This window comes from Lepus europaeus, chromosome 21 (assembly GCF_033115175.1).
Source record: "Lepus europaeus isolate LE1 chromosome 21, mLepTim1.pri, whole genome shotgun sequence".
NCBI classification, from domain to species: domain Eukaryota; kingdom Metazoa; phylum Chordata; class Mammalia; order Lagomorpha; family Leporidae; genus Lepus; species Lepus europaeus.
Genome location: NC_084847.1, coordinates 48,933,006 through 48,947,393, shown reverse-complemented (window position 1 = coordinate 48,947,393; position 14,388 = coordinate 48,933,006). Strand labels below are relative to the sequence as shown.

Genomic DNA, 14,388 nt, shown 5'->3' with positions numbered 1-14,388 from the left:
GCTCCCCGTCCCTCCTCCCCTCTCTCCGCCCCTTCCCCCTTTTCTTTCTCCGCTCTTTCTTCCCCTCTCTCCCTTCTTTCGGCCGCCGTCTCCCCCGCGCCCTCCTCGGGGCGGAGGGAAGCCGTGAAGGGGGAGGGAGGGCTTGGTGTCAATTTTGTGTGTGTGTGTGTGTGTGTGTGTGGCCGCGGCCGGAGCCTGTGGCGGGCGGGCGGGCGGCGAGCGAGGAGACCCCGGCGCGGCAGAGCCATGGATGGCCCGACGCGGGGCCATGGACTCCGCAAAAAGCGGCGGTCGCGGTCGCAGCGAGACCGGGAGAGGCGCTCCCGGGGCGGGCTGGGGGCCGGCGCGGCCGGCGGCGGCGGGGCCGGCCGGACCCGGGCGCCCTCGCTCGCCTCGTCGTCGGGCTCCGACAAGGAAGACAATGGAAAGCCCCCGTCCTCCGCCCCGTCCCGGCCCAGACCCCCGCGGAGGAAGCGGAGAGAGTCCACGTCGGCCGAAGAGGACATCATTGATGGATTTGCCATGACCAGCTTTGTCACTTTTGAAGCGCTGGAGGTAAGGGGGACCCCCTCCCCCCGGTTTCCCTTTATGCACGACCCCACTCGGCTGCGCCCGGCTCTCCTGCCTCCCCCGCCGCGCTCGGGGCTGTCTGTCTGTCTGTCTGTTTAGGCTGAGGTCTTTTTGTTGGGGTGGGGGGAGCAGGGGGCGCGGGCAGACAGGCAGCAGGAGGCAGCCGTGCTTGGTCTCGTTTCCTCGTTCTCGCTCGCCTTTCCCCTGCGCCCCCTCCCTGCATCCCCCCAACCCCACAGCAGATGGACAGAAAGAAAGGGGTTCAGGCATCACAACAATGCGCCCCCTCTCCTTGGATAGCTCTGCCCCTGCTCCTTCCTCCCCTCCCTCCCCAATCATGGCTTCTTGGCTGGTGGAAGTCTCTTTGCTGGGTTTGGGGCGCCTGTAGACGGCTCTCTGTGTGCTTTCTACAGAGCCATATGTCCGAATGTGTGTGTGTATGTGTGTGTGTGTGTGTGTGTCTGTAGTATGGACCTTTCCTGGATGTCCTCAGGACCCGAGACTGATGGGGTTTTGTGGTGTCTTTGCCACCCCCTCCACCGCCTTTTTTTTTTTTTTTTTTTTTGGTGAAGCTGGGGAAGGGGGCGTTTTCTCCTGGTTGGGAGAAAGGAGGGAGGAGGGGAGAGAAGAGGAAAGGATGGAATATCTTTCTGTATTCTGTATGGGCTGTATTACAGAAAGGGTTAATTGTAATATTATCTATACACATGCATATGCACATGCGTGTGTGTGTGTGTGTGTGTACATGAGCAATTTAGTTAAAGGATGGAAAAAGGTACACCAGGGAGAACTGGTGGGAGGAAAGAATAAAATCCTAGCTGGTATCTGAAGAGCTTGTCACCAATTGTCCCTCTCCCTTTCCTTTTTTGTGTTTTTTTTCTCTCCTCTTTTTCTAAGTGATTGGCTTTGTGTGTGTGTGTGTGAGTGTGTGTGTTTCTCTTTATTCCTTGGGCACCTGCAGGCAGCGTTGATTTCTAAATGAACATGATGGAGGGAGTGGGAGATTGTCCAGGGGTTAGGAGGAAAACTATCTTTGCCTGGACACATCTGATTTGGTGCCAGGATTGGTCATTGGGCTCTGTAAATTTAACCATCTCCTTCCCTCTCCCTACCTCCTTGTCCCCACCCCCAAAACACACACACACACACATACACACACACAGAGGCTTTGAGATTCTGCAGAGTTGGTCCCCCTTTCTTAAGCTCAAAACCAAGATATGAGTTGATTTTTAGCATTTGATATGCCTGATGTGATGGTTTGAGATTCCTGAAGGAAACTTTTCCCTTTCCTTTCATTTTTTTTTTTCTTTCTGTTATGATGGTATTGTCTCAGATGCTCAAATGCAAGCTTTGTTAATGACAGCTTAAATCTTGCTGTACAGGTTTAGGTGGCTGTTTCTGTGTATGTGTTTGGCCTCAAGTTTAAGTATTTTTGAAAAGAAACTCTTCATGTCAGTGTTGTTCTTTTCTATTTGAATTGCTTTTGGTTGGTCTGCTGGCCAGTGATTGGAGGAAGGGAGGTGGTGGTGGTGGTGATACTGTTGGTGACCATAGCTTTTTATATATGTCATTCTAGAATTGATGCTTTCTTGGCTAAAATTTTGAGTGATGAGGCTCACTATTTAGCAGGATAATTCTAACTGTGGCTTTAACTTTGCCAGGGTGGGTGTGTAAAGTGTGATCTATCTATCTCCCTCTTTCTCTATTTCTCTCTCAAATAGGAATTGAAATGGCAGCATGAATCCTAATGGAAAATACTGCCTGGAATTTGGATCTCTATGGTTATCTGTGGTTGGTTTAAGGAAGTACTTGTAAGAGCTGTTTACAAGTGGTTCTGCTTTCTGCATGGTTATCCTGGGCTGCTGTGTGAGCCTTTTCATTAAGCAAGAAGGACCTCAAGATTTCCATGAATATTTCTGAAAGCCAAATAGGGAGAGATATAATTATGTGGATGCTTTTGATTGTTTGTTTTTTATAATTCATTGTTTGACGGGGCTCGTGATGTATATATCTATCCATTTGGATTTTGAGAGAAAACTTGCCCAAAATAGTTTCTTTTGAGCATATAAAAACTTTTCATTTTTAAAGAAGACCAAGTTCAACATTAATAGCATTCCTTCCCTTGCTGTAATTCTTTTTTGCCTGCCACTTTTCTAGATTCAGAACCCAGGTTGCTTGGGTTAGCTGAATACTGCGCCACCTTCATATCTGAATGTCATGTGTATATTTGTGTATGCATATAAAAGGCCTAACTTTTTAAATTGATTTAAAATTTTATAGAAAAATGTGAACATATAGAGAAGTAGACAGAACAGTGTAATAAATCCAAATATATCCACTGCCAACTTACATCTCCTCTTGTTTCTTCTATTTTCTATCTACTCAGTCCCCCACCATGTGATATGATCTCATCTGTAAATATTTCCGTATGAATCTCTAAGCCATGACTCAAAAAAATTCCAAAAAACCCCACCAGAAACCCCACAGTATCTTTATCACTCCTAAATAAATTAACAAGTTTCTTAATATCATCAAACATCCTGCCAGTGTTCCCATTTTATGAAGCCCAACTTTTTAGGAAAGCTGTAAATAAACTATTCGAATTAAAAAACTTTGGGAAATAAAAATCATCCCATGTGTCTGCTGCTTTGGCAGAAGGTAGATATGTTGGCTCCTTGTTATCGCATTGTGTCCATGCTGTGTGGTCAGAACATATGTGTGTAATGATCATTAAAACCTCTGGTGTTCTACCGTACTTAGTTGTACTTGGTGAACTATCCCCAAGAAATGCAAGGGCTTATTAGGAAATTGGCAACTAAATTATGAACTTGGACAGAAATACTTGTTTCAGGAGTGTTTGTAAATGTTAAGAATTATTGTAGATGCTAAGAGTTATCCTAAATACATACTGTGTTTTTGTGAGTTGTATTTAGAAATGAAAACAATTGTCACCATGTATCATCAAGGCTGCTGCTGCTATGATGTTGTGATAAGAAACCAGAAATATTGACTTGCACAGCTAGGCTTATAGCTTATGCCAGTTCAGAGGAGTAGCAGGCAAACTGTGGAGTAGCATACTTGTGTGTTAATGGACACACTGACTTCATGATTCTGTCCTGAGTAGCTGTTTTGAACTTTACTTTTTGAATAAAAAGAGGCTCCTAATTCATAATGTGCTGATATAAATAGTACACTCTAGCTAAGTTTTTTTGTATAAAACTAGTAAACTTGTCTAATGAAAAGCTGCATTTTTATGTTGATTATTCTTCACTGTTGTTGCATTCTTAGCTAAGATGGTGAAATCTTAGGAATAGTTTGACAGGCTTCATACTTTATTGGCAGTGAAACTGGCCTAGGTAGTTTCATATTCTGCAGGGACACTCGACTTGAGTAATTGCGCCCTGTAGTTCAAGTGTGTGATTATGAAGAGTCTCATGATAGAAGATAAGAGGATAGGTGAGGAGGCTAAAGTTGAACTTGGTGTTCTTTTCCTTATGCAGTTGAGAAGCAGAATTAGTGTTTGGATATGCTATTGTTTATTTGGATACTCGTTGAATGACAGAATGAAAGCAAATACCCTCAGAAAGGCATGCCTAGTTAACAAATTACAAATGAGAGTGTTGAGGATCCTACATTAGGGTATCCTGATGTACCAGAACTTGGCTTTCTGTTCTTTTCTTTCAGTGTAGTCTTTAATAGGAAGCCATCACTGAAAATTTGACTTTGCAAATGCTTTAGTTGTCCCTTCACTTTTCTTTTGTGTACAAGGTTCTTAGAATGGCCTCTTTTGGTACAGCTGATCAAAGGAAACAAAGACAGTATTGGTGGAATTAGTGGAATTAGTGGACAAGAGGGCCAGTGGGAGCCTTACAACCTTGTGAAAAATGCAGGCTTATTTCTAGTGGGTAAAGGAACAACCCGAGTCTTTGATGTGGTCATCATTTCTTAGCTCTGATCTAGGTCTTACCCACACATCAGTTGTATAAGTACGCTGTACAGAATTTAATGTACTTATAACACACCATGTTAATAGGTTTCAATAATTTATTATGATCAAATGTCACTTATTCAATCATTTTTAAAACAATATTAATCATATTCCTTACATTAATTGTCAAATATTTATGGAGTGCTTAATATATGCAAGGCACAGAGAAACTGTACACACACACACATCATCTTGAAGAAGTGTGCAGTTTAGTTGGTAAATCAAGTTCAGTATCTATAAAATAATTTTGAAACAACCCTTGAATGCTTGCTATCAATTAAGTGCAGTAGGCTTTTAGGGACAGGGTACTAAGATAGGTTGACGCATTTAGTATGTCTTCATGGAGATGAGGCCTAAAAGGATGAAGTGATTTGGGTAGATAGAGAAGGAACAGGGCACAGGGAGAACATTTCAGAGGATTAGTGGAAAGGCACAGAAAGAGGATCATTAGACGATGTGGTGTGATTAGATTAGGACATGGGGGGCAAGAAAGGGTAGGGAGAAATGCATAGAAAATGAGTAAGAGTGTTTGATCGAGGGTCAGGAGATCTGTGGAGACCCATGTTCCTGGGGTGGACTTTTAACCAGTCTTTTCCTTGAGAAGTTACTGCCTAAAATAGCATCATTTTCTAGTGGAGAGGGTTAGGCTAGTTTAGAGCAAAGGTTCTTAAGCTGTAAGGGACCATCTGTTTGCAAGATGTCCATAGGTTGTATTCCAGGCAAAAATGGAGTGCTATACCTTCTGATATATTTTGGAACTCGATGGGTTAGACAAAATTAATGAATGATTTGTTCTGCCAAAATAAAAATCTTTATTATGTGGTTGTGAATTTTGAATGTCAGGTAAAATAATGCAGCATGCCTTATTTCCTCAATTTATTTGACCACAAGACACTTTTATTCTCATCATTGTAGTCTGTAACCCAGTATGAGAAATGCTGGAAAAGATCTCATAAAAATCCCTCCAGATTTTGGCATTTAGTGACCTGTGGGGTCTGGGGTGAATGGGCTGATGGTAGCGGACCTGGGAAGTCAGGCGCAGATGAAGGAAGAAGCAGGAACTGCAAGGGGAGTGTGAGATGTAAATAGTGAAGGAGATTAGTGCCCTTCTCTCCCTGCTCCCCCTTTCTCCCTGGTGTCAGCCTTTTCACTGATTCTTAGCAACTCCACCATGAGGTGAGTATTGGTGAATGATTTTCATTAATAGCTCTTTCAGTGTGATAGCAGCCTAGTTGATGCCACCTTGCTGCTCTTCAGCCGGTATGTTTTATGCTTTCATGGTCCCTTCTGGTTTCATGTGTTGCTGCTTTTTACCAGCCAACCTGAAAGAGAGGGTTGGATGAGAAAAGAGGTTGACATTGGTGTGAAAACAAAGGTTTCAAATGATCTGCTTTACTGGCTGTGTATGAAGTGGTAGTTCAAAAAGGGGCATAACTGAACTTGTCTTCTGTCCATAGATAGGGAAAGCTGTGGAGCTTTTTGTTTGCTTTTGTTGCATTTTTCACTTTCTGTCCTAGGAAGTTGGGCTTGGGACTGCAGAGTAAATGGGGATATTCCAGCATTTCACTTCTGAAAGTGCATATGGTGTGGTTTAAGGTATTTTATTTTACTTACTGAATTTCAATATTTTACTCTACAAGGCAGAGCATTTTTTTGAGGATTATTTGTGTTTGAGAAGAGGTCACAAGTTGTGATAGGATGATTCCATGAGGCTGGTATTAGCTGTGTATTTTAACTGCTTCAGCTTTAGTTGTGGAAGTAGATAATGGTGTAAGTGAATCAGTAAATTTAAAAAATGAGTCTTGAAGTTAGTGATTGAACCTTTGATCCTATAGGAGAGTTGTGTTCTCTAGTTCTCACTGCTGAAAAAGGTTTAAAAACGGGGCTGTAAACGTGTTAAGGGTAGTCAGGATATTCTAAGATACACAACAGTTGTATATTCTGTCAAAAACAAATAGTGATTATTTGAGAGAGTATTAGGATTAGAGAGTATTTGGAAAGAAGGTCCCTAAATGTGGAAAATTGTAGTTGAGGCTAGCTGTTAAGGAATAATTGAGTTCCCAAGGGCTACACGATTTGGAAGCTTTTGGATGAGAAAATCTGTAGCGCTTTCTGATGGAAGGTGTATATGTACATGCAGAGGAGGGCGGATTTTAATTTACCTCATCCTGTGTATTCGAATCATAGTAGGATACTCACAATAACCAAACTTTGTAAAAGTGCCTCATGCTACTTTTTTTTCCCCTAAGAATAAATTTTTTTTTCCGGTTTAGGATTAAACTATGGTGTAGATTTAGGAAAAAAAATATAGGAATGCAGTGGCAACCATTTGTTTAAAAATGGTCTGAAAAATTGAGGTAGATTTGAAAACCCAAGTAATTGAAGTTAAGGAGAGCAACATGATAATTTGGTAAAACCCAAGACAGGAGAGGATCAAAAATAATTTGGGAACATTTTTAACTGGGACAGAACTGTCTCTCTTATATAAGCTGTATCTGTTCCATGATTATAATTTTTTTTTTCTCTAAAAGAGAAGGGACATAGAACTTAAGGTGAGTGATTGCCTAAAGTGTGTCATCTTTCCTGCAAATCTGAGCTGTGTTTTTCCTTCATTTCTTCTACCTATCAAACTTGCGGGATGGGGTTGGTATCTAGTTTTGTATGCCTTGGTATGCCTCAGTAACTACCATGGTAAGGTCACAAAAAATAAGTTCCCTTTATAGTGTTAGTGACTGAGGCAGGGAGGAGTGGACTTCACATGATCTGTCTGCCTCTGCTTGTTTGGAAGAGACTAAACATGGACAGACTTCTAATGCCTCAGTCCTGGTCAAGTCTGTGATTCTGTCTATTGCAAAGGGTATTGCAAAGGGACCTGGAGCCTGAATTCATACAAATTACTGCCTTCTTGGAAGGTGTTCATGTCACCCATTAGTGTATATGGTGATCTCATCTTAGGGTTTGGTTAGAATCTCCACTCACCTACCCACTGCTTACCTCCCTCCATTTCCTTCTTCCCCTCAGTCTTTACTGAGGTAGAGCTATCAAAGTTGTGAATGCATTTAATGAAAGTTAATGGATTTAGGGAGTTCTGATTGAAATGTGGAGTTCTTAAAATTCCAAACTTCCATTATTTGCATTTCTACAATCTGTAGAACTAAAATATTAGCTCTGTGAGGTTGAGTTGGTTGCCACAATTTTCTAGGTTGTTTCAGCTCTCTGATTTCTCAGTTCGTATCTGAATTCCAGTTAGGGTTTGCTTGAACAGACATTACAAATTACCGACTATATGCAGACATTTTCAAAAGGACTTCACTGTCATTGTGGCCTGGTGCTGTACCTCCTGGTGCCATTCCTTCTTGGTACCTTCAGAGGCCTGGAAAAACCCACGTGCAGTAAAATGGAGTCATGAGAGAAGGGAGAGGCCCTCAGTTTGTAAGTAGTGGAAAATGGCTAATGTGAGATGGAATTTATTTTTGGCAGAAAGTCCTCAAATTGTAAGGACTGTGTAGTTGCTGCTATCTGAGGCACAGTTTGAGTCTCGGTTATATGGTGAAATCTGATGCTTTCACACTGTGGCTAAATTATGAATGTGAGACTTGGTTCAAGTCATTGCCAGGGTCAAGTTGTGATGATATGTGTGTGATGTCATTTCCTTTTTATTTTCTTATCCTCCGTTCTACCTCAGAACCTGTCTCATTTTGGTGTCTGTGTAGTGTCAGGTGGCAGTGATATTTTAGAAGTTAACACAGGGAATTAAGAGATTGTAGTCCACTCTTTCAGTTATTCCTCAACTGTTAAACCAAAGGTTACTTTATTATTTTTTTATTCTTTTTGTTTAGTTATGTTTGCTGGCTAAACATTGCTAAGTGTTTCTCTGTAAATTGTTATTCATAATTAAAAATGGAGTGAGAAAAATTTAAGAGAATGAATAGAAAAACACAGTAGTTGAACATTACTTGTCACTGGTGTAAATTCCAGTAATCCTTACGGATTCTCTATGTACGTATTCAGTTGGCAAAAATAAAAGTCCTGAATTGCACTTTTCTAAGAAGAGATCTTACATAGTTGTAGTAAAATTATATTTTTTACTAGGACAAAAGGGGAAAAAAGAATTTGGTATTGTGCCTTGCTGTGTGTTGCAGTTTGCTTTTTCCTCATTTGTTATGGTGGTCATTTTAATTACTTGTTTAAAAATGTGGTTTTGAGATTAATGTACAAGGTTAAAGCTTCAGGAGGTATCATCCTAACTTTAGCACCTAACCTTCCTTCCTGGCAGACTTGATCAGTTTCACTTCACCATTGCTGGCTGATGTCCTTTCTAAGCCCTGTGACATCCCAGGCATAGTTGCCTTTAGTTCTGCCTCTCATTTTGCAAAGCCCAGAAGGGTTAATTGACCTGCTCAAGATCACACTGGGAGTTAGAGGCTCTTAACTTACACAGGAAAACAAGGAGACTCTCCTCTTCCTTAGTACTGGAATGGCTTAAGGACTGGGAACCTTGAAAGATTTTTTTTTAAGTACAAATTAGGGTGAGACCCATTTGTAAAGCTTCTCATTTTTCCTAAGAAATGTTCTGATAGTTACTCAACGTCAGGAACGTTTTAAAGGCATTCTTCTTAGCCTGCATTCTCCTTCAGTGTAGGATCCTGAAGTTCATTGGCCTTTCTCTGTAGGTACCTTCTTATTTTTTAACTCCTCCTCCTCTAGTCTCTAATGAGAGTACTAAAGAAAAAATATATATGAGGGTGATGATTTGAGAGTTTCTCATCCTTGAATATCGTAGAAGGATAAAATAATTATTTGTATATAAAAGCATCTTAATGTGGCACACTTAAAATTTTAATGCAGTTTTCTTAGGGTAAAATAATTTTCTTCAACCTACCAATCAGAAACACAGAGCAACTTAACAACATTGGTATCAGGACATATGAAACAAGTGAACTTGGGGGTATGACTGAGCTGAAGACTCAACTGAACTTTTCTTCTGAAAAAAGATTCAAAATATTAAATCCACATGATGCGTTAGCTGAGGCATCTTGCCTGTTTATTGCTGAACCAGAAAATTTATAACAACTGTTTGTCATGTGTATATATTTATAGCCATTCATATAATGAAAAGAACTTTTCATGGGATTGTAATAACATATCAAGATGGATGTAATTAAAACAGAAGCAGATTGACACCCTGAATTAAATACAAACCATTAACGAGGATACCTGAGCATTGTGCCTTACATACTTGCTGCAGGGGGCAGTCAGCCAAATATGCAAATAAAAAGACATTGATGAATTTCCCTGGGTATGTATGTGGTTGCAGAGAACCTAACTATTTTATTAATCTTTTATCAAGCAGTGTTTAGATTTGCAGCAGCAATGGAATGTATTAATTTGGCAGACTAAATAGCTTAGGACCAGAAAGTAGGAAATAATAAGGGGAAGACATGATTGATATGCTGTCCCATAAATAACACATGCGACTGACAAAGGGGCTGAGTAATCTTTAGATCTTTGCTTGAAGTCATTAATGGAGTTGTTAAACCAGGATGTTTGAGTTGAACTTCAATCAGAGAGGCTCTGCCTCCCATTTAAAATGCAGGCCTATCTCTAGTTACACTCTGGACTGGTATGTTGACAAAATTGGTGTAAATCGAATTTTTGTAAATTGGATCAAAGGCACCAGGGGAATCTTGCTGTGAAAAATATGAGTCCTTTTTATCAAGTATAGTACTCCGCCTCTCTACAGGGAGGCTGGGATCTTGGTAGAGCCAGTCACTGTAGATGGACATTGCTTTACCTGAGACACTTTTTCCTGCATATGTTCCTTGTGCTCCTGGAAGCAAGTGACTATGAGATTTGCATTTTCTGTTCAGGTTTCATACCTCGCTTGGTCGGTGCTTCCAGGAATAATTGGCGGTGATTTGAATAAGTCCGCATCATTCAGATTTCAGAGCTTGGTTTTCAAGTGTGCGCTAAGGAGGGCTTGCGGTTATGAATATGGAATATGATTTCCCTGTCTGTTCCATTGGGGAGTCCAGGCATGTCATAACCACTTCAGAGTCATGATTGTACAGAGACACCCTGGCTATAATTTTTCTATATGACAGTTCAGTTTTAAAATTGTAAAGATGCCAGAAGCAGGGCTGTATTGTTATTAGGGAAGTCCGTGACATCTGTTATATCTTGTTAACCAGGGAAGGAAAATGCTTTAATCAAAACATCTAATTATGCCCTCTCCATTGATGAAATATCCTTTGCTAAATTTTTGGATTTGGCCTTAATAAAAGAAGTTGGCTTCTACTGGAACTGTGAGGTACATTTACTTTTTTGAAAAGTACTTATCCCGAACCATGATGGTATAAGAGCATTTTAGTTTTATGAAATTGCTTTTATACTGAGTGTTGAAAAGATATTTTCCAAAGTTGTCTAAGCCAGCATGAACTTTTTGTTTTTGTCCTCCTCTCACTCCCTTAGCATCTGACCCCCCCAGAGGGAGCTTACATTTCCAGATGTGAGCTGCAGAGGATGTGTGGTGGCTGAGAGCCACCTGGGGAGGGAGCAGATGATAATTGCAGGTGAGAGGCAGGGGGATAATTCAGCCTGTGTGCTTGGGAGGTGCGATTTCACACCTGAGTGCTGAAACCTGCTGTGTTAGACAGTTGTGTTGTTTTAAAATGTTTTATTAGTCTAATATAGAAACAGACCAGATTGGTCCAGGTCACCATCAGTTGAAGGAATATAACTGTTTTTAAATACTGAAGCATAATTTAATCCAGGAATAGTTCAAAAGTAGTTTTATACAATGCTGAAAGAAAGTATGAAAAAATTTAACAGACAGTATGTCTGTCCCACTCCAAACCCCTTAATAATTTTTTAATTGTAAAATATCTTGGCAAAGTAGCTTTTCACTTTTGAGTGATTGAAACTTCAAAACCTATCCAGTAAAACCATCCTTTCTATCACAGTTCAAACCCAGAACTAATTTTAACTGCAGCTATTACCTGTTTCCAGAATCACATATAACAAGAATAACCATAATGGTAGTACATTATTGATAATGTTGGCATGTATTAGGTCAAAGAAATGCTGTATTTCTTGGCTTTGGGAGAATTTCACCTTTCTGAAATGATTTTCCCTTGGATTGAGCATTTAGAGCCAACCTAAATGAGTTTTTTTTTTTTTTGAAGTGTTAGTCATGATGTGATGTGCTTCATATTTTCTTTATGTTCTGGTGGAAAGTTCAAGTACTGTTAATTTTTTCTTGGTCTGTTACATGCTGTGTAATGGCATACCGTGTGTCACTTGGGAGTTTTGCCTGGAACCTTGGAGGAGAGAGAGTTTTCTCCCTGTTCTAATGTATTGTTTGATTTCCCTGTGTTTTCTGCCTTTAGCCTTCCTGTTCTCCCTACTACAAAAGTCCTTCTAGGCATATTTGAGCCTCTCAGAATTACTGCTTTCTTTACTTGGTAATCCACGCATAGTAGGTACTCAGGCAATGCCTATTTACAGTTGACCTGTTTCCACAAAAATTCCATGAAAAAAAATTTTTGGACATAAGGATGCTTTTACTGGTGTTTGCTCTGTGCTAGGCTCTGTGCTTGCAATTTTGCACTGTTTCATAAAACCATTGCATGAAAACAGGGCTGATACCTATGTTTTACAGTTGAAGAAACTAAAGCTCAGAGAAGTTAAATCTTTCCAAGATCTGTATGAGAGAGGCAGGAAATGCAGCAGTTTCTACCTCACTTGGAAGCTTGGGCTCCTCACCCCTTTATACCGTTCTTTGAGAGACAGAGAGGGGATGGTGGGGAAAAAGATCTTCTAGTTTACTTCCCCAAAAACCCACAACTGCCTGGGCTGGAGGCAAAACCCAAACTGGGAACTAGGAACTCAATCCAAGTCTTTCCTGTGAGTGGCAAAGACCCAACTACTTAAGCCAGCACCTGCTGTCTCCATAAGGCCAAACACCCACCTTTGAACTCTTTCATTTCATTTCATTTTGTGGGAGAATCCCAAATGGGTCTCTAGTAGATCACATTTGTTTCTTGTTGCAGCTGAAAATTAGTTTTGGTTACAAAGGATTTTCCGGGTGTAATAATAGAAATTCCGGAGGGGACAGTATCTTGCCATCTTTGGGGAAATCCTTTATTTTCTTTTTAAAACCTAAAGCTTATAGTTTGGTGGCTGCCAAACTGTATGGTTTATCTGTAGCATATTTGTTGTTCCCTCCTATGCCACCAGTCTTTTCAATCCTTTTCATATTGAAATCTGACGTTTTGCCAGATGATACTACTTAGGTAGACTTGAAGTTTGCCGTGTTACCAGTCCCTCTTCTGAACCTCTGCACATACTTACCTCATTGAGTTCTTCAGACAGTCTTCTGGAGCACAAGTGTCAAGTTGGAGAAGGAATTGGCACCCTTTCCCAGGTTCCTGCGCTTATAAGCCTAATTCTGCTGTGGATTCCTACGCATTTTATCTTGTCTGCTTTTAAACTATTTCAGGAAGTGGCACTTCTCTTAAGAATCTATTCTGCAACAAAAGAGACCTTATTGCTAGAGCTAGGTTTCTTTTTCTTTTCTTTTTTAGACTAATAGGCACTTCATTCTTCTTGGTGAAAGACCATACCAAATAGCTCTTTGCTTTTCTTGATATCTGTATCTTGAAGTTACCTGGTGACAAATAGTCCATTATTTCCTCTGTCATTGTTTCCTTTCATTATTCTGAGTGCATTTGCAAATTGTTCTTCCCCCATTCCCCACTCCACCCTGTTGAGGTTTGTTTATGCTACAAAGGGTATGCTAATGAATGTGACTGTTAGATTTGCTTCTTATGGAAATCCCACCTGCATTTAGAGTACTAAGAGGGGCCTCCTGACATATTTAGGCCTGGCTGATGACCATCCTTTGAAAGGACTGGGATATAGTTTTAAGACACATACATATTTAAAAGACATTTCTAGGTGAATATGAAGATCAGTTAAGCTGAACACTTTTCTGAAGAGGCTCTTTCCTTTTGAAGAGACGTGGGGATTGGTTCACATCATCTAAGAATCCTTTCCTCTCTCTCTAAATAACTCCATAAGCACAGATATCCTTTTGCATATCCAAAATGGAAATACAGTAAATTTTTATCTTTATAGATTATAATTGTAGGGGAGACCCAACACAAAGTATGTCCTTTGAAATTTAACTGTATCTATAAAAGTCTAGTGTAATAGGAACCACACCTTAAAGTCCAGGGTTTTAAAGGTGATCTCTTATGCTTTAATTTTATGTATTTATAAAGTACAAGTTTTATGTTACCTCTAGGGCCTGTCTCAAGTTGTAAACTCTTAGGTAGGAACTGTTTGTTTCTAACTTTTTCTTGTGTTGTTCCTTGCCCCTTGGTGATTTGTAATAGCCCTGTTGTGATGTTTTTGATTAAGGAAGCAGGGTGTAAAGATGAACTGGCAGAGCTGAGTGTCAGTTTCCCTTCAGGACAGTGGGTGCCCTCTATTTACTGTCTACAGATGAGCATTACTTTAATGTTTTTGTTATGGATTTCTGCATCTGCTGCCCGTATTTCGGTTGTACTCTTCTTTCGTTTTAGTGTGGTGTACCTGAGTTTAGGGACAAAGAGATATGTATGCTCAGCTTGATTGGGAAATTACACTGTTGAAATACAGCCCATATGGCCATTGTAAAATGGTTAGTACTGCATATAATTGCCTTCCCAATGATGTGCTTTGTCATTACTTCCATCTTCCAAGAAGCACTCCTGTAGCACACTGACAACCATCGCGTCATTAGGAAACATATGGACATGCACAGGCTTTAAATTGTCTTTAAGGAT

At 40.4% G+C, this 14,388-nt stretch overlaps 1 protein-coding gene across 1 annotated transcript in view; it reads left to right on the top strand.

Annotated features, from left to right (window-relative positions):
- The first annotated feature begins 246 nt into the window (after window positions 1–246).
- Window positions 247–14,388, top strand: part of LOC133751110 (autism susceptibility gene 2 protein-like) — a 737,772-nt gene continuing 723,630 nt past the window's right edge. The window contains exon 1 of the mRNA XM_062181011.1: window positions 247–555. Coding sequence (XP_062036995.1) covers window positions 247–555 — 309 coding nt within the window. The remainder of the gene's footprint in view (window positions 556–14,388) is intronic.